The sequence below is a fragment of the Squalius cephalus genome (genome assembly GCF_949319135.1).
Source record: "Squalius cephalus genome assembly, chromosome: 19".
Lineage (NCBI taxonomy): Eukaryota > Metazoa > Chordata > Actinopteri > Cypriniformes > Leuciscidae > Squalius > Squalius cephalus.
This window is the reverse complement of record NC_137140.1, coordinates 5,823,948-5,850,098: the sequence shown is the minus strand read 5'-3', so window position 1 is coordinate 5,850,098 and position 26,151 is coordinate 5,823,948. Positions and strand designations below refer to the sequence as shown.

The 26,151-nt window shown below is 38.0% G+C and overlaps 2 protein-coding genes across 9 annotated transcripts in view; both read right to left on the bottom strand.

The window, feature by feature from the left end:
- The window catches only part of plce1 (phospholipase C, epsilon 1), a gene marked incomplete at its 3' end in the record, with an annotated part of 81,457 nt that extends 72,629 nt beyond the window's left edge, over nt 1-8,828 (bottom strand). For all 7 annotated transcript variants that reach the window (XM_079851322.1, XM_079851323.1, XM_079851325.1 and 4 more), the window contains exons 1-2: nt 8,548-8,828; nt 1,139-2,498 (exon numbers count right to left, since the gene is read on the bottom strand). In XM_079851322.1, coding sequence (XP_079707448.1) covers nt 1,139-2,269 — 1,131 coding nt within the window. In that variant the 5' untranslated portion in view covers nt 2,270-2,498; nt 8,548-8,828. The remainder of the gene's footprint in view (nt 1-1,138; nt 2,499-8,547) is intronic.
- Nucleotides 8,829-13,288: 4,460 nt separating this feature from the next.
- Nucleotides 13,289-25,428, bottom strand: slc35g1 (solute carrier family 35 member G1). Of its 2 annotated transcripts, XM_079851401.1 has the most exons (5): nt 25,363-25,428; nt 24,423-24,451; nt 24,076-24,323; nt 21,019-21,193; nt 13,289-15,778 (listed from the first exon to the last, which is right to left on the bottom strand). In XM_079851401.1, the coding sequence occupies exons 3-5, from the start codon at nt 24,260-24,262 to the stop codon at nt 15,031-15,033; spliced, it is 1,110 nt and encodes a 369-aa protein (XP_079707527.1). In that variant the 5' UTR covers nt 24,263-24,323; nt 24,423-24,451; nt 25,363-25,428; the 3' UTR covers nt 13,289-15,030. The 2 variants fall into 2 exon arrangements, with proteins under 2 accessions (XP_079707527.1, XP_079707526.1); XM_079851400.1 differs by lacking the exon at nt 25,363-25,428 and having other exon boundaries at nt 24,076-24,489.
- Between the last annotated feature and the right edge of the window lie 723 nt (nt 25,429-26,151).

The following is a 26,151-nucleotide window of genomic DNA, read 5'->3' as shown; positions in this document are numbered from 1 at the left end:
ATAAGAAATGAATGAAAAGGTGAAGGAGGCAGGGTTTTAGTACCTCAAAGGGGCAATAAAGTCTTAATGTCTTAAGCCAGTGTAGCGAGAACCACTGTACGCTCTGAAACAGAGGGTTCCACTGTCCCAGCCAGCGGGAGAAACCAGACAGCGCTGGAACGACCCTTAACACAACAAGCAGTGGTTTTTACAAGCCTAATAGTAAAACGTCTGCCTTAGCTCAGATATAATACGCTGCATAATAGATCTGAAGTTCTGCTGGAACAGACAGCAGTCGCCCACTAAATCATCTGTCAGAAAAACCTCAAGCTGAAAGGTTTTGTGTCTGTATCATGCATCGACTTCAGCTTTGTGAGCTCCAGGAAAAGGAATTTCCTTGGCAAGAAAGATTTCCTCCTATTGGTAATTCATCAAATTACCGGCAAAATTAAGTGCTGGCTAGTGCTAAATAGACTGGAACTATTACAATTACCACAGAAAATTACCATGAAAAAATGCATCACTGTGGCTTACTCTTAAAGCACTGCAAATATCATTTAGTCCCATACAATAAATTGCTTGTGATTTTTCTCATTTGTAAGTTACGTTGTATAAAATCATCTGCTAATTGAATAAAAGAAAGAAAAAAAAATTACACATTATATTAAGATTTTTCAATGAATTCAACAAGACCATGAAGGTCTAGTTGAATTCGTTGAAAAAAAGTTTGAAATGCAAACAGCAAAGCAAAGACAGCAAACAAGTTATATAACATGCAAACATGTTCCACATGTCAAAAATCAACAGTAATTTTGTTTTAGACTTTGTTTAGGCTTAGTTAATAATAATAAAATTAGGCCACAAATTAATTTCAATATTGATTATTAATCTGTAATACAAGTGCCCAAGAAGCTATAATGCCGGTTTCAATCATAATTATTTGTTCAGTGATAAAAACACACTTAAAACAGCAAAGAAATTCACTGTCATGCTTATTTCATTATGAGCTACAACACCAACATTCAATCCAGGAACTGTGGCACCAACTGTGAGAGAGGCACATTCATAGACCTTTAACATAACACCCGAATAACTATCAGTTCATAAAGGAAGCATTCATACCAAGCAGAGCTTTAGTGAAAAGAGAAATTGACCTTACCTCTGCATACTTGACCCCTGGGTAGATGAGAAGGGCCCTGGAAAGCTTCAGCTGGATGGCCTGAAGCGCTCGGCTGTATCCTCTCACCTCATGCGTGCGCCTCTCACCCAGGTGGCATGTTTTCCCACAAACAGACTCCCAGACTCTGTCAGATATGCAGCCGGTGGGTAGCGTCCTCACTATAGCTCTGGTGCCTGTGCACACAGTTTTTTTAATTTTTTGGTTGTTCTTCAGGTACCTCCTGACCAGGACAGTAGAGCGTTCTTTCTTGTTTCGCACAAACTCGCTGTCGGACACGGTGCCCTCACTGTCACTACAGTCCTGACTTGCAGACAACCTGAGAGGTGTGGACCTCTTAAGACACCTGCCCTGAGAGCACATGGGTTTGGTTTTCCTGTTGAGCCTTTCCAAACTAGAGAATCCATTTTTATGACACACGGCACATACAAAGTCCATTCTGTCACGCATCTTGTTTTTCACAGCAGTGCCGCAGCCATTGGCGCATTGGGGGCCTTGTGGCGAGGATACTGGCACACTGCTTCGCCTCAAATCCAGCCCGCAGAACGGCAGGCTCTCCGTGTTTTGGCCGATGACTATTTCCATCTGGCACAGTTCACCATCTGAGCCACTCAATGTTGGCCGTCCTCCAGTGAGGCAAGAAACATCAGAAGAAATCTCTTCTGCTTTCCTCTGCTGGGGCACCGTTCCCCAGCTTCTAGGAGGAAAGCTATTCTCTGGGCAGCCTTCTTTGCTTTCCACTGGATTGAAAAACCCACACATCTGGCAAACGTACAACCCTTCTTCCCCGTGCCTTGCAGCCCCACAGCTGCAGTTCTTGGACCTGTAGGTATCGGCCAAGCAATCCAAACTCTTAGACCTAGTATCCAAAGACTTCCATATTCTGGATTCTCTGCCTGTTGACTCCCTCTCCAAGGGGTCAAACGGATAATGGGCAGGAGTCTGAGGGGATTCGCTCTCAGGCAAGCCGTAGTTCACGGATATGAGAGCATCTCCATTACTTGCCGAAGTCTTCTTACCAAGAGTCTTCAAACCCAGCACAGCGGAAGCCCTCTCAGAGGCCATGGAGCTCATGAAGCCAATATGCGCCTGTCTCTCCACACGAACCCTCATATCACTAGGCACCTGATGACAGATTCTCCTTGCTCAACTTACGCGAGACAAGCTTCGGGCAAACTACCCCTAGAGGCGATGGCCTTGAGATCACAGAGATAATCTCAGTGGGTCTGCCTGAAGTGGAAGCTTTAGGATGACTGCAGCAGAAAGTGACGGCTGTGTCTTCTCAATTTATTCGCCCCTCCCGACTTTAACCTCTTCTCCCAAGACCTCGGAGCTCAGAACACTAGATGAGAGGGGAACAAGAAAAACAAATATTTCAATAAACAACTTCTATTGCCACATATCATTTTAAGTGGCCTGCAAATGTTCCCTGAATTAATAAAGAAAATAAGACAATGCCAGAGGATACATAAACATTCTGTAATTCAACACACTGGTTTTCCTTGGCATGGCCAAGGTAAGAAAAAGTTTCTCAATCCTTATCAGAGCCAAGCTGTTTTGTGTCTTGCTAAGTGCTATCTGGGGAAGTTGTTAAAATTGCACTTCACCACAACCGAAACCTTGTTTAAAACACTGATGAAATATTGCATGGACAGGATGCACATTCGAATGAAATTAAAATTCACATCCATTCAAAAATCACACGGCTGTCCAAAACCTCACTACAGTCAGCAGCCCCCCATCCCTATAAAAATGCAGGGGTCTCTGGAATGTAAAGCCTCGCTTGGAGGGGGTAGTCCAAATGCAATTAAAGGGGGGCATTCGCTGCATCGATTCTAGCTGGATTCAGCCAGTCAGTCTTCAAACACGGCTCAGTTCCCACACCCACACAGTTGACAATAAATCACTGTGCTAACACAGTGAGGAGTATTTCTTTCATAACTCAGTCCTTGAGTGCTTATAATCATACATTGACTCGGTGAAAGAGAAAGGGCGTAAAAGACACTAGAATACTCCTAATACTGTGCAGGGACAATCTACTTCTCAGGCTGAATGAAATAATCAGTGCTAACCATCTACAAACACTACATTTTTATATTTTCTGAAGAAAATGTGAGTGGTGCAAAACTCAGCAACTTTTAAAAGTAACAGCACACTCTCCTCAACAATATGCATGATTTATGGTATCAATAAAGGTACTGTACCGATATTTTTTCTTCTATTTGGACAAAATGGTTTAAACCCCAAATAATATATTTTAAAAGTAATCATCTGTGAAAAAAACAGGCTTTATGATGCCATCTACTGTGTATTATAGAGGATTGTAATAGATGAGAAGCTCTTGCCCGGGACGGAAAGCCTTGGCCAATAAAGAACTCAGGAAAAAGAGGGTTGCCCATATTGAACTCAGGGACAAAAATGATAAAATGAGCGAGTAGCCTACATCATGAATCCATTTTACAAACCGTGTTTTTGTCTTATCCTGAATCACTACGGTCCACCTATACTAAGTGCTTATATTCAGACTATTTTAGACTGTTTCGGGTCGTACTGCTGCGAAAGTAGTCCAGTACCTGCGTGACTCGTCATAGACATAAACAGAGAGAAGGAGCTCCGGCTACAATGTTCTTCGGCAAGACGCATGCAGTTCTGTTTATTAACCGCTAGAGCGCCAAAAGTTAAGTACTGCAGCTTTAATTTCATTGATTTGCACACCTAAAATGAATGGAACATTTCACCCAAATGGAAAATTCTGTCATTGTGTGTTCATGAGACACACAATAAATAATAAGCGTTTGCCATCACAGACATAAAATCTGGCATGACATGTTCACTTTTAAAACTGAAGGGAAAATGTGATTTCAGAACTTGTCGTCATCATCAGAAGCAACTAAACAAGTTTTGTCCTAATCTGTTCCCAAAATGCATTCTTCAACATTACTAAAGCACATAACAAATGTCTTCCTGCTGTAGTATGAGATCATCAGACAGATAAACCAGACACACCTTCGTTCTTATGATGAACTGTCATGTGTCCACATGACTTCATAAGGTGGTCTGACCATGAACTGATGGCAAAATATTGTTTTGTTTTTTTTCCATTTCACTTTCATTCTGACCAGTTTTTAGGCTGTTGTTAAGAAGCTGTTGGGTGTTCTGGGATGAGTTTCCCAAAAGTATCGTTAGCCAACTATGGTCGCAAGTTCCGTCATTATCAGCATAGTTCAATGGGTCAGTGTTTCCGAAACCATAGTTCCAACAAACATTCGCAAGCTCCGTCGTTATCAGCATAGTTCAACGGGTCAATGTTTCCCAAAACCATAGTTCCAACGAACATTTCGCAAGTAACATCGCATGTTGGAACTACAGGTTTTGACCTGCGGTTGGAAGCATAGTTTCTTGTTTGCATGATATGGGGACTCAATAAATCCTAATCTTGAGCAAAATAGCTCAAGCTGACATTCAGTACAAATCTAGCCTAGGCTATATCTTTTATTTATAATACATACAAATTATGGCTGTAAGATTAATCGCAATTTACATGTAATCGCACTGAAACCGATTTGGCTTATCACTTTTATGCGCAGCTTGTCATTGATGTACGGCTCTGTAAATGCTAATCCATCTGAAAGCACTGTGAGTTTGAGTCACTTATAACGTGAATTTGAAAAAGTAACAGGCGTCAAACATCTTTCCAAACACGAGAAGCATTTATGAACCTCTTGTCCAACAAAAGACAACATTTAATAACATGCTTTTACTCCAAAATTGCTTCATAACGACAGTTGAGCATCCTTCTACTGCAAAATAACTGAGAAAAATTAGAAATAGTCCTCAGATGCCATGTCTGTAATTTATAGCAAAACATCTAGCGTTAATTCGATCTCAAACAGATTCATTAAAGTAGTTATTATTCCACTACCTCCGTGACATCATTTAACCAACGTGGTTAAACAACCAATTTGCGACAGTATGGTTTCTGGAAACAGTCGTGACTAGCTACTTGATTTCTTCAACGATTCATCGTATTATGGTAGTTAAGCAGCGAGTTACGTCGTTGTACGGGAATCGGACCCCTGGGTGGTTGCAAACTTAAAAAGTCCATTCCCGAGTCTCTATGAATTGCTGGTCTCTAAACTCAGGTTCCATCATCAATGTGAGGAGCCGTTTACACAAAGTTTTCAACTAAAGCTGACAACTTTTTATGCCTTTTGCCCATTCATTTACACAACAACGGCATTCTGGGGCCGGTAAAAAACTCAAGAAAAACTAAAGTGCAAGTGTTTCAAAAACACACCATTTTCGTCCCCATGTAAACAACAAAAACCAGTGATGTCATGCGCATGCGTATTACATGTTCAGTCTAGACCCTTAGTGTTTCTTTACATTCTGACATCGCTAACTACTTGCCTAGCATGCATTATACAGCGTTTTTAGTCCTTTTCGCGGAACCGTGAGAAGTGGGATCACAAAAACGTTTCCATTTTTAGTACATCGTTATCATGTAAACGTACCCTGAGTCTTAGGCCTGGCGCCAGAGGGGGGACCGGGGGAGCTTAGTCCCCGCCATGGAAATCCCCCCCACCCCAGAAATTGTTCTGCATTAGTTAAGGCAATTGTTTTTTTATTATTTATTTGTATTGGATGCCATGTCAAATCACGCACAGTATGCTTGCTTTTCTGTTAAAATGAACAGTGGTTTGTGAACGTAGACGCTTTAATAACAAATAATTGAGCGTTTATGCTGGGACTTGTAGGTTGTTGGGACTGGTAAATTGTCTTGAAACTATCTATAGGCTAACACTCCCATTCCCCATCATGGGAGAACAAACACCACTAATTAAACTTCAAGTTGTGAAAGCCAAGAATTATTGCCAGCCTTTATTTGTATTACACTATGAGAGATTGCAACCAATCCATTAAGGTAATTTCCTGCGATCCTTACTGATCTCATGGTGGTGTACAAACAGCCGACGTATCAGCCTGCCTGCAGGAGGTGTTACAGGCATTTGTGTCCTAAAAACCTGAACTTGTCAAAGATAACTCTTACTTAACTTATCTAAACTATAAGCTGCGGCAGTAAAGAGGCAGTCGTGCCTCCAGAGCGGTGGGTGGGTACGAGTGTCTGCTGAGGCATGAGGCCATTGTAACAATTGGAAATTACGGGAATTCCCACCTCCCCAAATCCACCTCTGCACCCCTCCTTCTCCCCTTCTTTTCTGAAGCCAGCACAAACTCATTATGTGTGCTAGCTTGATTCTGTGCCTGTGCAACAGACAGCTACTGGAGCAAAGCCTCATTCAGATGTGGAACAGTTCATATTAATAAAGTTTATGTGAGGGTAAACAATGGCATCAATGTCAACATGCATGCAGGTTCAACCGAGATTAGGAAAATATCTAGGCTAACAACCCATCATAAATGGAACTAGGTCAACTGCTGTTGATCTCTGACCGGTTTTATTAGAGTTAGGGCTGGAATAAACAACACTACTTTAAAATATGAACAGATATTAAGCACAGTATAGGCATCACACACTTGCCCACTTTGTAAATGGTTACAGAGAAAAACTGGGCAACGTACACAAAACGTCTGAGGATCGCACACTACCAACTTTCACATCGTTCTGAAATTAACAACAAACTCACGCAGAAACATGCACCTTATTGCTAGGAGATTTATGATCAATGAAAACCAGATGCATTCTAAAATCAGCTCAAACTATCAGGTTTGATATCCTACAAACTGAATAGGATCACTGTCTGAAGCTTAATTTTAAAAATCTGAGTCTGTTCCCCTCGTACATTACACGATTTTCATGAAACCGGTCAACTATGACTGCCCAACACCTGCATACTGGATCTGACTTTTGGTAATTAGCATAAACTCAAGCAAAAGTTGTGTAGTGCATTCCAGACTTTAGGCTACCTAAAACAAAAACGTTTAAAATTAATTGAAATAAAAGAAAATATAAATATTAGATGAACAACTTTGTCTTGGCAACTAACTGCAAATAATGCGCTAAAAAATTGCAAGATTTAAAATGCTTAGTCTTAGTCACTCTGGGGGTCTAAATATATTTATTGATCTATTTTATATAGTTTTATAAAAAATAATCTCTCAGCTTTATTTAATTATCTTCTTTAAACTGACAATTTGTCAAAATCAAAGATATCGCTAAATCAATTTGGGCATGTCCAAACACTTGGAAGAGACAGTTGTTGACGCTAAATCAGTGCTTGCAGTCATAAATGTACAGTTTGACAATCTTTGACTATTTGTGGGTGTGTCCGTGTCTTCTGGCACAGTCATTCTTGTTTAGCAACATGAACCTCTGGTGTGTCACAAAACTGAAAGTGCACATGACATTCGGTAATTCAATTCATGCAAAAATGTACAAAATCTAAGTATTGTGTCATAACTGATCAAAGGTCTATGATTACAGGCTTGTTTAATGCAAAGCAAAAGATCCCATCTGATCACAGGACAGTAACCAAGTACTACTTGCCACCAAGTCTCTCAATCCAGTTCTCATGTGGCAAGTAAACTAAAGCAGAAGAAGAGTTTTCCATCTATTCACATTTTCCAGGCTGGTTAATGAAAATGGATTGTGTGAGTTTGAACAAAAAAAAGCCCAAACCCCAGGATGACTCGTGCAAGATGGGGTTACAAAGCTCAACTCAGTCACACTACACTTTTACTAGAACAACATCAGATTTCCATTAGAGGCTGATTTCACCAAACTAGACTTGGGGGAGCCTGTAGAGGCAGAAAGGGGGGACAGAAAAACACAGTGCTTTTGAGTAAACAGTGCTTTTGAGTAAACGTACCTTTTACTAGAATATTTCCTTTTCGCATATGCAATTTTGAAAACTCATCATCATCATCATCATCAACGTCGTCACACACGATTTAAAAACATCATCACATCTTTTATAGAAGAGTCCGCTCTGTCACAGTCAAACTTTTAACACCTGTCTGAGCTCATTGAGAAGCACATTTCACTAACAAAAAAGTACCATAGTAATACCATGCCCAAAACATGACTGTTAAATGTTACCATTGGTATCATACGTTTTTGCCATGCTAGCACCATTGAACCATTGAATGTTACCTTGGAGTAACGTTTAAATAGTATACAAAAGTATAAATAAGTTACATACGAAATGAAACAACTGAGGTGAATACACGCGAGTCGTAAGGCAAACTGTCTTTCTTTCTTTCATTTCCGACATAATCCGAGAAAACAATGTATCAACTAACACACACTAACATCAAACGTTGTTTTGAGTCCAGCTGCAGCATATTTTCTAGATGATAACATAATCTTAGGATTTAACACTTCAAACATAACATAAACACACGTGCCAACGACAGGAGATATGACTTACCGCTGCAGAAAGTCACACCAGAAAACCGTCTCCCAAGTGAAACTTCATCTTGGTTTCAGAATATGACTGTTAAATGTGCAGAGCCCCGCAGCAACTCTGTTAAAACGGTGTTGCGTTTAAACTGATGGAGGCGGGAAACTTATTCAGTCAGCAGCAGCAGCAGCAGCAGGAGACATGAAGCCGCTCGCGAGCACACAATAGATGATCTACAGTCACTGCATAGGAATGTCTGAGGACTTTAACTCACGGTACCGCTCAAGAGACTGACATACTTTATTACTGTCAACAGCCTCACGCTAACACGCCTTCATACTTAATATTCACTTTCAGAAGTTGCAGAGGGACCTGATACTATACCATGATAATTCAATTTCTGTATGTAGCCTACCATACAGTCTTTGTAGCCTATTTATTGGAATACCTTGGAGTAGACCTACCTGTATGGCACTACAAGATGTGTTTTAAAGTCATATCACATAAAACGTAAATATAAAAAAAGAACAGCCGTTCCATATCTCACAATTCTAACTTTTTTTCTCGGAATTCTAATTTTATTTTATTTTTCTCGCAATTGAGAGTTTATATCTCGCAATTCTGACTTCTTTTCTCAGAATTGTGAGATAAACTCTCTTTAATGCCAAACTTTAAATCTGCAGCGCCACTTCAAGTCGAACACACCTAGCCTACTGATTCATTTAATAACTCCACTATTGATATGCATGGACATGGAAAGGTTGATTCTGCTTCGAAATTTGGAACTATCGGTGGAGCGAAAAATGACAAACTAACTGGCAATAGGCTACTTAATATCACTTGCAAGTTACTCAATATTAAGCCATATCGACGATTTTTGGCCACAATATCATGTTAATTCCACTTTGATTGACATTTACAATAGAAACATTTGGATTATTTTTTTTTTTTTTTTTCATACCATTCTTTAAAGTAGGCTACCATGGAGTATCAATAATGATATCATAGGAATGCTGGATGGACATTATCTCGTTATGGCTACATTTGAAGGTTACTTCCTTTGGCTCAATTGATAACATTGTTTGATTTCCTGTTTTGCCAAACTAGATTAACTGTACATTTGCTTTACAATCTCAAAGTGATGCTGGCTGTTTACATGCAGAAAATATTATATTTATTTTAGTCGTTTTTTCTTCATGTTTATTATGCTTTTGTTTATGCGTGGTAATTCACACCTAAAAAGTCCAGACAGACAGAGAGGGCTTGTGTCCAGTCCCTCCCACCACTTTACTCTTTAAAAAAATAACCTTAGGGAATATAAAATGGGCTATTAGGCAGAGGCTCATATAGACAAATGCCAATGCATATTCACTTTAACCATGTGTTTGTGTTCTTGGCAGAATAGCAATGATTTTCCGAATTCTCAGTCTACAAGGAGGGAACTCTTATGCCATCCAGAAAGAATGTGCAATTCTTCCACTCCCAGTCAATCTGTCACATGTAATCCTACAGCATCTGGAACTATTGCTTTCCAATTGCAATTCATTTACAAAACCACACAAGTAATCCTTTGTATGTTGCAGTTCAGTATGACAGTCTTTTATGTTTTTGTTGTGTATTTGGATTTCGTACAAAGATTTCTGATCATTCATTGTGATCGCACAGCTGGCTGTGGAACTATGGAGGCATATTTTTGTGTTTTTATGTCATGTGTCTGATAATGTTTTTGGAGTACATTAATGGTTTCATGTAATTGCAAAGATTCAAATGAGTCTGGCACTGGTTTCTACAAAAGTGATTGCATACTTCATAATCTGTCCCTCTGTGGACTTTTTGTTTTGTAGGAACATCCACAGCTTTTACCATGTTTTTCCATCTAAACACCTGCAAGTGAAGGTTTTCATGAACTGAAGTCTCAACAGTTAAATGTGTTGTTGATCTTATCGTCTCAGTTGCATAAACTGCTTAGACTAGTCTTACAAGTTAGTCATCTAATCTTCAAGACTGGTCATTCATTTTTAAGTCAGTTATATAAAAAGGTAGATGGGTCCAATTTGTAAAAGTAGAACTGATTAGCCCTAACTAATTGCTAGTTGGTCAGACTAGTTCTTAAGCCACAGACTTAAAGGGATAGTTCACCCAAAAATGTACGTCCATAGTATTTTTATTCACACTATGGAAGTCAATGGGGGACCAGAAACTGTTTGGTTACCGATATTCTTCCAAATATCTTTTTTTGTGTTCAACAGAAGAAAGAAACTCATACAGGTTTGGAACAACATGAGGGTGAGTAAATGATGACAGAATTATCATATTTGGGTGAACGATCCCTTTAACTGAGAGACTCTGTTCATGTCACTCGCCACTGATCTGTTACACTGCTGCCCTCTACTGGATTGTAACGTCAACTGGCCACTTAAATAATAAATAGATGCAGACAAATCAATTTTGAATATGCTCACTCAAAGTGACTAAGCACTTTTAAGTAATGTAATCACATCTAAGCAATAAGCGTGTTTGTTTATTCGCTTTCTATTTATTTATTAATCTCTGTAACATCTGTGTTATATGTTCCACAAACGTTCTAATGATTTCCATTATATAATTTCTTTGGCTCACAGTTGCTAAGTGGCAGAATGTCTTAATTCACTGATAAGACTACTTTTTTAATGCATGCTTGACATGTGACAAACCTCAGGGTCAAAATTCAAACAAAATATAAATTGTTATTTTATAAATTTAGACAAAATATAAATAGTATTCTGATACATTCTGATAGACTTTATTTTCTCAAATAATTACTGTCAAAATAATTTGCATTCAAAAAATGTCATACCACGTTCATAAAACAATATACTTTATTGCCTAGTTAATACAAATAGATATAAACATAAACATTTAGATCTAATAGGCCTACATGATATATTTAAAGCTATGAGGCCCTAAACTAAAGTATGAGCCCTTAAGGGGACATATGGTGGTGGAAAAAAATATGAGATACAGTAGATGAGAGGAAATATATATATATTTCTACGGAGCCCCTAAGGGTACACGGTGGTGTAAAAAAATATGAGATGGGAGTAAAAATACATATTTTAATGTTTTTGCGTTCGCTCGCAAACCTTTTGCATACGCAAGAAACTTTGCGTTCACTCACAACTTTTGTGTTCTTTGCGAGTGAACAAAAAGTTTCTCGGGTGAACACAAACATTTTAAAAGCGAACACAAAGTTTCTCAGGAAACGCAAAACATTTGTGAGGGAACGCAATTTATTTATTTTTTTACATTTTTCCTCCCATCTCTTTTTTCCTTCAGTCCATGTCCCTTTAGGGCCTCCGTAGTAGGCTACTAATGATAAACATAATTTCTTTTTCTTTTCTTTTTTTAATAAAAAAAAATCACAGTCCGTTTATTCTGTAGCCTACTGATAATGATCATGAAAATGAGCAAATGAGCATGTAAAATATTAAATCTGATGGGACTCATAAGATTATTTGAACATAACTTTTTAGATGTTACAGCAGATTCTCAGAATTTCATTGCATTTGAATCCTGTTTCAATGAATTTGTCATTCAAAATACAATCCCACGTCGTTGCTGTACCGGTTTGTTGTGTCTGTTTGCTGCAGTTCACACCGCTCTAGCCGCAACACGCTTGTTGTGGTTTTAAAGTAGGCTAATAGCCCAATTTTAACAAAGCCTTCATTATACCCGACATAAGTGGCTGTGATTTATTTATCTTGCTTTGTAGAATGCTGTCATTATTCTGATGATCACGTTCTTTCTTTTGATTACAGCACATCTAAAGAGTTTCTACACTGTTTAGATTGAACTTTTGTTTTTTAATTCAGCATACAGATAAGCTATTTACAAAAGTAATTTTTCACATATCCAGCACTATTCTAACAATATTAAATTATATGAATTATTATGGTTTTTGATAAAAGATTTACATTGATTCTTATATATATGATATAAAAGAATAAATTCTGAACATGTGTATTAGGCAAGACTATCTGTCTTATAAAGGCGTGTAAACATATAAAATGGAAACTGCTACCCATATCTTTTGTTGATGATGTCAAAGGTTGTGTGCTCAAACAAATGATATGGCTTTCTGGGTTTTGATTACGCCAGTCACGATCTTTTACACCAGACTCACTTAATCATTTGTACTGGTGCCATCCAACCAGGGAGTTCAGAACGACCCATTCTACTGAAAATGTTTGTTTGAGGAGATTACAGTGTAACTGAAATACCCAAATCACTTATTTAGAAGGGACACCCCCTACACTTTATGTGTGTGTGTGTGTGTGTGTGTGTTTATTGAATCTATGCTGATCTATCATTAACACCAGCTGCTGTTATCTGTTGAAGAAATGTACTGCATTGGAAAATGTTGTTCATGTCTACACTTATCAAACCGTTTTTTGGGGCCTTTTGTTTGAGGATAAAGGGCAAAACAGCTTGTTTTTGTTAGAAGGTCGAAGGCAAACAGTCCTAGACCATGGGCTGAAAACTACAAAAAATGAAATCTTAACTGATGCTGTGTAAGCATCCCTAAATATAGCCTACTACAGTATACACAAAGCATGAAGTTTGAATTAAAATGATGACAAAATAATGAGAGAAAGAACAGAAAATCCACAAGAATGCAGCTGTAATCCTTCTTAACCACTCGGCAGGGGTGAGAAGCACATGATTACCACCTTGTAGTCTACAAAGTTTAAATCTTGGTTAGCACTTCCAGAAAAAAAGACACTGCATTCAACGAGGTAAGAATCTTTCATTTATTTAAACGGCTAAGTTCAAAAGTCGTATAAATATGCAAGGTGAAATCTACAGCAGGCATTATTCAAATCGACAACCTTATTCAATAAATAATGTGGAGGGATCTGCTCTTACATAAACGGATATGTCTTCAGATAAAATACATTTAAGGCAGCATGTCTTTCAGTAAACAGTTAAAAGTGCCTTTAATAAAGATAAACTGACACAACAAGTCAGTGTAAAGTGCTTTCAGGTCAGTTTACACAAACAGGTTTAAATAAAAATGTCAAATTAAAATAATGAAGAAAAGAAAAGAGATCCAGTTCAGCTAACTGCAGAAGAACCGAGTCACGGCCTCTTGTAACAAATCAAAATAACTCATCTTAGTGCCAAAGCACATGTCCGTTAAATAAATAAGAGAGACTCGTTCTATATCAGGCTAATATTTGTGCAGTGTGTACATCTAAGGTACACAAGGACAGAGTTCAAATCTTTGGTTCAGAACATATGACTTACTCAGCTTTAAGCACATATGATTCAAATTTTTCGAGAACAAACTTAAATTTGAGCACGCAAAAAATAAATATTCAGACAAACTGTTGACCCTGTGTCTTCCTCTTAAAAGTAACGCAAGTTACAGTAGTGGTCTGAGCTGTCGACATGACAGATCTCGTCACAGTTGTTGGTGCGTCCTACGATGTGAATAAATGCCGATCCTCGAAACACATGGCCGGCCACAGGTGTCGCACATAAACTGGCTAGATATTGTAATTTTTAAGGTATTGAGCTTTCGGTGTCATTGTTTGTCTACAGCAACGGTGATCCAGCTGAACTCAAAGGAGTGTATGGCAGTATGGTCATCTCTTGCGACCATCTCTTCAAGCTCATTTGGGTCCATGTAGCATAGTTTCAAACTGACTTCGAGGCCGTCCTTGTAACGTCTCTGGAGCTGGCCAGTTACGGTATATTGTCAGTGACAAAGTGCAAAGGGTTTTAAAGGCATATTTCCCATAAGGTTATGTCATTATTTACTCATCCTCACGTTTTTCCAAACTTTCTTCCATGGAAGAAAAATGGAGACATTAGGCAGAATGCTCACGCTGCTCTTTTCCATACAATCAAAGTGAATGGGACACAACAACCAATGACGTTTGACGTCATTCGCATCATGTGGATGATGACGAATGGGGTAAATTCAGCAAATAACTTAAATTTCAGTGTTGTCCTCAAACAAATTTATTGTTTGGCTTGGAATAGAGTATGTACTCCATATGTACTCATTTTATGGAGTTTTTCCTTTCCTAAACATCTCATTTCAAGTTCCATGGAAGAGAAAAATTATAAAGGTTTGCAATGGCATGAGGGTGAGTAAAGGATGACAAAATTGACATTTTTGGTGATTTTTACACTCACCAAGCTCAGGTTCTGACCAGCAGTCTATTATTATGTAGTTTACAATAATCTCTATATGATAAAGCAGTATTGTCTCAACAATATTATCTCGATTAAAAAATATCTGTAGCATCTTGATTAACAGCCCACATTTGGGGTAAGAATATCTACATTAAGAAACTACAAAACTACTGAAAATACTGTAATAAACTGTAGATACTGCATACAGTAAGGTCCTAATGGAAAAAAGACTTCTGATTACAGTAGATCATCTTCTTTGGTTATCTAATGCAGCAATTATTTGTAGGAAACATAAAAAATCTCTTGTCATCCCACTATAATGCGAGATCAGCTCTTATTTTTCGTGCTGTTATACCACTTCCTAATGGCCACCCCACTAGTGCTGCTGATGACACACAGCGCTCCTCCCAGACTCCACCATGTGGGTTTGCGGTTGAGGAACAGGAACTGCAGGATGAAGGCCAGGACCACATCCATCGTCCTCATCAGTGCAACAGGTCCTGCTTTCTCAATCTGCAGGGCTTTGGTGAGGAACGTCTGTCCGGCTATACCGAGCAGCCCGATGGCCATGAGCGTCCACCTGTCCCAGCCGCAGGACGGAATGGTCCATTCGTCCAAGATGAACAAAACAATGATGCACTCGATGAGTCCCAGGACTGCATAGTACCAGACGGAGAGGTAGTAATGAACATTTTTACCTATTTTTCTCAGAATGACCATAGTGCAAGCTGCTCCGACCGCCCCGGCGAAGGCGGCCGACGTGCCTTTGATGTGATTGGTGTAGTCTCCTTCGATCCCAGACAGCTCAGCACCAAAGAGGAATGGAGGTCTGGCTATCAGTATGACGCCCGTAAGAGTAAACACAGTAAAAACGACGTCCAATATTGTGCACCTTTCTTTGAGGAAAATCCAAGCCAGCAAAGATGTGAAGACTGGATTACTGAACATTATAACCGTGGCATCAGCTAGAGGCATCTGCAGAACTGCATAATACAATAAGATCATGGCGTTGGACCCCAGGAACCCTCTGAGGAACAGGTAGATTCGCATACCTCTTGGTCCCAAAAAGCCAGTTCTGAAAAATGAAAAGGTTATAGGTTATTCCAACATTGCTGAATCAAAATAATATTGGATCCAATCACAGGGTCAAGAGAGTCATACTTGTAATATAATGTAGCTTCATACTAGTAGTTATTAAAGGTGCATTGTGTAAAACTAAAATATGCAAGGGTTCCCACACCTTGGTTAACCTCACATTCAATGACCTTTCAAGGACTTTCCAGGTCCAATACCCTCAAATTCAAGGACCTAATGTGGGGACACATTTCAAGTGAGAGCAAGGTTACATCGTGTTACCTTGTAAGATACGTTGTTCCGCGCGTGAACGTCGTCGTGGTAACGTACAACACAAAGTACCTCACGCGGGAAACACTTAACGTAACGAGTAAATGCAAGTAACTAACGTTCAAGCAAGCAAGCATGCATAGGCCACGAAGTGTTGGCGAAATAACACATTAGTGGACCGGAGGGAATAATATGGAAATTTTTCCAGAAAACTTCTTGCACAAAATAAATTCAACAACTTTCAAGGACCTGTATCTATATATGTTTATTTTCAAAAACTTTACAGGGCCTTGAATTATTTATTTTTTTCTTCAGATTCACAAACTTTCAAGGATTTCAAGGACCCGTGGGAACCCTGAATATAATATACTTAACCATGTTTTCAGTGGTGTATAAAGACCTTACATAATTAACCATTTAATTACCTTAGAGTGAGCTATTTCTATCTACATACACTGCGGGTCCCCTTACATTGAAATGGCCATTTTGCGCCGCCATTTTTCTACAGTAGCCCTAAACGGACAAACTGCTCTACAGAGAGTGTTTTGTCACTATGTTGTTCTTCATGCAAAGAAGCTAGCTAAAGTCAGTGAATAAAATACTGACACAATGATGAACAAATAACAATAATATTGGCAATAACATATCATTGTACTGAATAATTAAGTAAATATAATTTCTTAATTTATCTTTGTAAAGAAACCTCATTGCTTAGCTGGTTACTCTCTGCTTATCTTTTCCTGTTGGCCACCGTAACTTCTGTTAGTTGCAATTCGCAACCTCACCACTAGATGCTGCTAAAATGTACACACTGCACCTTTAAATATGAATAGTTGTATTAAAGATTCATACTTGTAACATCAGATTCATACTTGTATTATAGATTCTTACTGGTAATATCAGATTCATACTTGTATTATAGATTCATCCTTATAATATATCAGATTCATTGTAATGTATCGTAGATTCAAATTTGTAATATATCATAGATTCATACTTGTATTATAGATTCATCCTTATAATATATCGAATTTCTATTTGTATTATAGGTTCATACTAGAAAAATATCATAGATTCATACTTGTAATAAATCAGATTTATGCTTGTATTATAGATTTATATTAGAAATATATCAGAATCATACTTGTATTATAGATTCATACTAGAAATATATCATAGATGCATACTTGCTTTATAGATTCTGGTTATATATCAGACTCATACTTGTATTACAGATTCATACTTGTATTATAGATTTTTACTTGTTTTTATAGATTCTTACTTGTAATACATCAGATCCATACTTGAATTATAGATTCATACTTGTAATAAACTTGAGAAAATACTTCCTGCTCAGCTACTGTTCGGACGCTCTTGCTTACTGCTCCGCGCTTTGCATTTTTTCGCTTTTACATTTTATCTCCTATATTTTATATTTTATTTCCTTTTATCACCTAATTTTAACTTCAGCAAACAGCACAGTGCTCAGACAACAAAGTTTGGATTACTACAAAAACGCAGAATTCTTTTACCCGACCAGCTTACATTCCGGGAAAGGAAAACACAACTGCCTACATTCATACGGATAAGAGAAAATGCCTCTTCAGGTTCAAGAATCTACTTGCTGCACTAACTGCCACAGACTTTTACAAAGGATTGCAGTTCTCGAAACAAAGTTACTTACGGGACCACCAAACCAGACGGAGCACACAACAGAGCTTCGTCATGGACACCCTCAGCATACCGGTGAGTCCCATGAAACTAGTGCTCCTCGACAGATAGAGAAACAAGCCGATCGACTTACTAATCGATGGCACAAACAGGGAGCGAGACCCAAAGGCACTCGAGACACCAGATTGTCACAAGCATCACATATTGCCGCAGTAGCATCCTCTACCCCAGATACAGCTCTGACAAGGATTGCAAACATTGGTCTTCTACCACCGCCTATACATCTTGAGAACAGATTTGAAGTACTAATGAATGTAAATGAGGAATCCCCAAATGTGATGAATGTGATCGAACACAGACTGAATGGGCCAGTAGCTAACACTGATGCTAACCGGCGCTCAAGGTCGAGCAGACAGCGGCACTCAGCTCAGAGCGCAGCCGAGCCCAGGACTCTGATAGTGGGGGACTCCATAATTAGAAACATTAGCGGCAGGGATACAACTACATGCTGCCTTCCACAAGCAACAACTTCTGATATAAACAGGGAACTTCAGAACATTCTGATGAAACATAAGACTGCAAATCGACTCATCATACATGTGGGGAAGAATGATATTCATAAAGAGCAGTCAGAACTCCTTAAGAAGGATTTCAATGAACTTTTTGAAACACTTAAAAGACTGAAAGTTCAAACATTCATCAGTGGACCTCTCCCAGCAAGAGGAACAAACAGGTTTTCACGGTTGCTTGGGCTAAATACATGGCTGCAAAAAACCTGCAATATAAAAGGAGTAAACTTCATTGACAATTTCAATCTTTTCTGGAGTCAGAGACAACTTTTTCATCGGGATGGCCATCACCCAAACAAACTTGGTTCAAGAGTGTTAAAGGACAACTTCTACTTCTCCCTCATACATCCTTCTGCAGTTTGTGCCAATCCACTCAATCTGAACGGCACACACACACATGGACACAGTATGAATGACCACGGGACTTCACTTCAGCAGCAAAATGGACATGCGGTTGACATATCACACAAGGACAATGATAGCACCACTCCGCCACAACAACCTCTGCTCACGGACACAATCTCAGCTGAGCCCTGCCCACAGAGAAACATATCAGAACTGCTTGAAGATTCAACACCCAAGGACGACTTCCTGGAAAACAGCCAGGGAAGCCAGGACAGCATATCACAACCTCCTATAACACCAGAGCAACAGCCCCTTTCACCAGACACGCTATCCCTCTCTCCAGCATCGCCACTACTGTGTTTCTCACAGAAAATGGAAGAACTGGTGTATGCTGGAACCAGACTATCCCACTCTTTTGCAAGCCCCCAGATACCAACCAAAAAACGACAGGCACCATCACCACCCGCACCAAAGCCTGCGGGCCCAGCTCGCCCTCCCCCTCCTGTGAGAGCTCTTCGGCCTCTACCACAACGCCAGGGCCCACACCCTCCTCCATCTGCTCGAGGTGAACCAAAAACAACTGATACCAGCTCTCAGTGATGTGTTTTGGGTCCCCGCTCTGATAACAGTAACTTTCTCAAATGTTTACAGAACAAGCGGGAACCCAGTGTGCCTGTATCTTTCTCTATTGCTGTTCTATTACAAGATAGAAAATCTAAGGCCTTCAATAGCCGTGCAGCAAACCTAACTAATCTGGTGCCTATTACACGTCAAAGTAAGATTGATGTGGGGACAAAAAGTAAGACTGTTAAGTTAGCACTTTTAAACATTCGTTCACTTAAAAATAAATCACTTCTAGTCAACGATTTAATAACCACAAACAACCTGGATTTTATGCTTCTAAATGAAACCTGGCTAGAAGACAGCAATGAGCCAAATAATGAGAAAGAACCAAATTGCTTACCACAGCTATGCAGACGACACACAGCTCTACTTAGCCCTATCGCCTAACGACTACAGCCCAATTGAATCCCTGTGCCAATGCATTGACGAAGTCAACAGTTGGATGTGTCAAAACTTTCTTCAGTTAAACAAAGACAAAACTGAAGTCATTGCGTTTGGAAACAAAGATGAAGTTCTCAAGGTGAACGCATACCTTCACTCTAGGGGTCAAACAACTAAAAATCAGGTCAAGAATCTCGGTGTGTCCCTAGAGTCAGACCTTAGTTTCAGTAGTCATGTCAAAGCAATAACTAAATCAGCATACTATCATCTGAAAAATATTGCAAGAATTAGATGCTTTGTTTCCAGACAAGACTTAGAGAAACTTGTGCATGCTTTCATCACCAGCAGGGTGGATTATTGTAATGGACTCCTCACTGGCCTTCCCAAAAAGACCATAAGACAGTTGCAGCTCATACAGAACGCTGCCGCCAGGATTCTGAGCAGAACCAGAAAATATGAACACATCACACCAGTCCTCAGGTCTTTACACTGGCTCCCAGTTAAATTTAGGATTGATTTTAAAGTATTATTACTGGTATATAAATCATTCAATGGCCTAGGACCTCAATACATTGCAGATATGCTCACTGAATATAAACCCAACAGATCACTAAGATCACTAGGATCATATCAGCTAGAAATACCAAGGGTTCACTCTAAGCATGGCGAGTCTGCTTTTAGCTATTATGCCAGCCGCAGCTGGAACCAGCTTCCAGAGGAGATCAGATGTGCTCCTACAGTAGTCACTTTCAAATCCAGACTCAAAACACTTCTGTTTAGCTGTGCATTTACTGAATGAGCACTGTGCCGCTGTTCGTCCGACTGATTGTACTGTATTTTATTTTATTTTTCTAAACTGTTTTAATTATTCTTATTTCTTTTATTCTTTTAATTTCTTCTATGTAAAGCACTTTGAATTGCCATTGTGTATGAAATGTGCTATATAAATAAACTTGCCTTGCCTAATAAATCAGATCCATACTTGTATTATAGATTCATACTTGTATTACAAATTCATACTTGTATTACAGATTCATACTTGTATTATAGATTCATACTTGTAATAAATCAGATCCATACTTGTATTATAGATTCATACTTGTATTACAGATTCATACTTGTATTATAGATTTTTACTTGTTTTTATAGATTCTTACTTGTAATACATCAAATCCATACTTGAATTATAGATTCATACTTGTATTATAGATTCATACTTGTATTACAGATTCATACTTGTAATATCAGATTCATACTTGTAATATCAGATTCATACTTGTAATATCAGATTCATACTTGTAATATCAGATTCACACTTGTATTATAGTTTTATACAGGAAATATATCAGAATCATTCTTGTAATGTATCATAGATTCATACTTGAAATATATCATGGCTGGTAAGACGAACAGCATCTGGAAGAAGCACCGAATCGCACTGATTTGGATGGCGTGCATCCCTTCGATTTTCTTCACAAGAAGAGCTGCAGCGGAGAAGAAGACGGATGCTAACAAGCTATACAGGAGGCCCAGCCCTGGACAAGCTGGTTTCTTTTCTGTGGATGAATATAACAAAACAGCTTAACATCAGACCTGTCAGTCATTTAAACATTTTGAGCAAATTAATTGTATGGTGTGCAACTAGATTAATTAACTGTTTTAACAGCATAAATAAATATTTGCTGAGAAAATAAAATCAAATGAAAATATCTATCTATCTAACTTCCAAACCTCTATTTTTATGTTTACTGAGCAGAATTGACAAGAATCTTTGCTTTTAGGTACTTTTAGGTTAAACTGTTCCTGTACAAGGTTAAACTGTATTATATTTTTCTCTTTTCCACCATGTTTATTCATTGGAGCACCATATGAAATAACTTTATTATCACAGTCTTTGTAGACAAACTGTCTGCACAAACAATGGAAATAAGACATGAGAAGTACACAGCATGATTTGGCTTTTTAATGTATGATCTGAATTTTGATCTTTGGAGTGGAGTGAGATGGAACAAAAACAGCATGAAACTCAACACACTGTTGATGATTGTGTTTCACTTTGACATGAAATGATATCAAATGTGACGGCAATGATGATGCAACCAAACGCAACTTTACTACCTGTGGGTGAGCTGAGCTGAGCCATGCTCAATCAGGTTGTGTGGCTGCCAACATTGGACAAACACCAAATTGTATCAAATGTCCCATGAGGACCTGGGCTGACTCAAAGATCATGGGCCCTGGAACATAACACATACCCAACAATACGGGTTTGGTTTAAAATAAACAACTTCACCTGAGCGTTTAGAGAGAACAGAATAGACAAGAGGACATTGTTTCCTGGTGTGATGCAAACATAGTTTTTCACATAGATCCAGTATTGCTCATGATGATTAAGCATTTTCTGTTATCTTCTTCCTGAGAAATTATTTTATTCCTTTATTTCCTTTGTGTAAAAGACAAGATAACAACTTAAAAACAAAACTTTGAAACAAAATACCATTGGATATGTACTTGCCTAGAATGAAAAACAGCCTAATTAGATACAGTAAAAGTGTTTCCCTTCCAAAAGTTACCATGGTCACCACAGTTTCCAACAACATACAATGGACTGCTACAGTCTGAATTCAAAATCCCATTCATTTCCACCATAGAGGAATTTGTTTTTGAACAACTGAACTAAATCAAACTTTAAATGTAGGTCACTTTTAATTTAATCATGTAATTCGCAATGCTTCATAAGATACTAGTTCTTTACCTCATTGAAGCCGTTAAATACACCGTTTTGTACTTTTGTCTTTTTGTCCAAAATACTTTTTTGCTTCAAATCAAAGTTTGTGATATTGTGATCCACCTTGTAACTGGTTAGTTTGGTTCATGGATTACAACGCTTTAATGAAGACTTCTATAAATTGCCTACGGGAAAAATACTTCTGGAACAAGCGCCGCAGAAAAACTAGACTGGACATGTTGCCAATTTATTATACACACTGTGGTAACTTGGAATTAGCCACCACTGTAATATAAAAATACATAACTAAATCCCATATTAATGTATAAGAATTCAAAAGATAACACTTTTATGGATGACAAGTGGCTATAAACCAAGAAAACGCAGTTTATTTTAAAAGCGGAAACAATGGCTACAATGGTAACTGTATGTAAAGGACTTGATACAATGTAACTGTTCTCGTCAGCTATAAAAAGGAGTTACCATGGTAACCCTGCCATTCATTCCACAATTACTTCAGTTAATAGGTTACTGTAAAATCATGAAAAAATTATAAGAGATTTCCTTCAAACAGTTTAAGAAACAATCTGAAATCTAATATATACATTTTTTATTTATTTATTAGTTAACTTTTTTATGGCATGTGGCTAATACAAAGTTACTGCAGATTTACTGTACTATCGAAAGTATTTAAAAAAATAAAGGTTTGATACAACATAACTGTTCTCGTCAGCTTTTACAGAATAAACCCTTAAAAAGTTACCATTATCAAAGATAATATAGCTATAATTAAAACTATAAAGTCATGGCAAATCAATATGGGATTAAGTTGAACAAAGTTACTGGGGGTTTATTTTAGTATTGATGGTATTTTAAAAGAAGAAATGATGGTTACCACCACGGTGAATGTACAGTATGTCACAGGTTTGTGTAACTGTAACTGTGATGTAATGTAACGTACCATGGCAAACCTGCCATTTATCATATTATTAAAATTGTATAGTAGGGATGCACAATATACCATATTGTTATCTGCCCGATATATTAAAGCCGATAAATGGATTATTTCCTTCAGCTGAGACTCTTCAGATGTGCACTGTTCGCCATGATGGTTTTGAATTGCTTGAAATATGATTGAAATCACTTCCAAAAGGAAAATACAGTAAAGTGCAACATGTTCAGCGCAAGTCTGTCATATAGCCTAGGCTACATATTTAAAATCATAATGAGAACATTATAATTGTGTGGTTTGAACATGGCTTTTAATGGTGAGACTTTTGTTTTTGTAATCAGGCTCTCAAAAAGTATATACAAATTTGGATATGTCGGTTATCGGCTTTCAAATATAAAGAATTATCGGTATGACCAAAAATTTAAAATCATATGGTAAATTGATATGTTGTTCCGTTACAACAGTTAAAGATACGATCAGAATCTTTCTGACAGTAGCTGTTTTTATTTATTTATTTTTATTTATGATACCAAGTAGCTATTATAGTAACAGTGTTATATGCGGAAACGATGGTTACTACGGTACTTTAAGCCAGGGACTTGTAACTGCTCTCGGTAACTTAGCTGTAACACTAGTCTGGAGTCACATAAAGGTCACACAGGTGTAGAAATATACATGAACAGAACATAAATAAATCGATCGGAGATCAAATCCAGGCTCCGTGTGTCTGACTAGTGTTAGAGTTGAGATCAGTTTACCTTTCTCAACAGTTTTTGCCCCCGTGTCGTCGTCCTCCTCACAATCATCATCATTATCCTCATCGCGGTCAGTGTCGCTTCTCTTACAGCAAACCGGCACACACACCCGGTAAAAAGCCCCTCCGTTGCCCCGTCGGCGGTCCTCAGCGTCAGCATCCGTATCCCGCACTTCTGGTCGAGTTCGCATCTCGATTTCCTCCCCATCGACCCCATCGTCAACTTTCTGATAAAGCACTCTGTCGTCCACTCTACAAGGGACGACAGATAAATCGGTGTCATTATTACCTATAGAGCCATTGCGCTGTCTAATATCCCCCATGACAGAAGAGAACAGCAGCTGGGCATACCTTAACCACGACCCTGGACACACGCTTGCCTTCGGGGAGAAATGGTTACAACCGAGCGAGAGCAACAAGTTAAATAATTAACCTTGTACAAAGAAAGAGTTGGTTTAACGTTACTCTGCCGCTAGAGGAAGACAAAATGCATTTGAAGAGGGGCTGGACAACAATGACGTTTCAAAGAGTTTATTCTACCGAGTAGAATTCATTTTGAATAAAATATATATTGAGTTACTACTGCTACTTGTGTTGAAAAATAGTAAAAGCAAAACGCACTAGGTCTATATGTGAAGCTTTTACGCAATTTGTATGAATTAATGTACCTTTTGTTATTTTATTATTAGTTATGACAACATGTTTTTGGATTGCTTTAACGCATCAAAATAAGTTAAGCAATTTTCATCTTATTTTATAAGTTATACAATATAAGTCAGTTTAATGTAATTTAAGTTGAAATGACAAACATCCAAGTTGATTGTTTTAAAACTTTAAGGCAGCAACTTAATTTACAGTGTAGGCTATATTTGTTTAATATTTTTTATACTATATGTTGTGAATGCTTTTAAATACTATTCAAATAATTTGGATCATTTAAATTGGTTAAATATATGGTCTATGCAACAAAGATGTTTCCTCACAAACAAAGTAAAAGAAATAACTTTACTCCGTAACATTTTCCCTGTCAAATCTTTTCTGAAGAAAACTTTTCGGATCTGATTTTGACACTAAATGTTCCTTTTGTCAGAATGACACTGAAACACTTCATTTGTTTTAGTCGTGCAATTATAGTTTTCAGCTCTGGAGAGATGTTAGTTTGTCTATCTGTTATGGAACAGAGACAATAATGGTAGAGGTGAGAAACAGGTTTGGAAATATGAAGCAAATAGCAGTAGCTGGAAACTTTAAAGGTAAAGGTCTATGAGTAATGATGAACGGAGATACTGACAGTCTTTTCTGTTTAGATGGTTGAGGAGGTCGTGAATGATGGTGGGAGACTGGGAGACTGGGAGACTGGGAGACTGGGAGACTGGGAGACTGGGAGACTGGGAGACCAGACAAAGTGCCAGAGTGAGGTGTGTGCTTATAAGTGTTTGTGGTGATGAGCAGATGGTGTGCAGGTGCTGGTGATTAATACTCAGGTGATAGTGATCGTTGTGATTGGATGGTAATGGAGCCTGGCTGATCCCTGACACTATCTCAAGTATCTCACAAGGCTTGTTATTGTTAAACAATCTGTTATTTTTGGATTTTTTTTGAAGCGGATCCAAATGTTTTATAATAAACCTAATTCTCTTTCTATGTAGATTTTATATTATAAATGTACATTTTCAAATTGAAAACCTAATTTGTTTTTGTATTTTTACAAGAGATAAAACATTATTTACTTACAATGTCACACTTGCTTAACAAAAAAGCTCTCAGAACAACTTTTTACTGTATTCAATGTGTAATTTTTATTAATTTGTGTAATGCCCTTTCCTTTTCTTCCTTTTTTAGTTACTGTCTGTTTCTGCTTTGAGCTACGGTATTGGTTATTCATGTTTTTTTTATTCTCTCTATTGGTGTCATTATTATGTTCCAATTTTGTTGTACCATAGTGTAAAAAATAATAAAGCATATATTTTGAATTGGGTGAATAAATTATCAAACACTTATGCTTATATGCCAATGACATGGGAGCCTGAGTCTTAATGTTCAGGTCATATTTCACTAATACAGCTTAATGAACACGGCA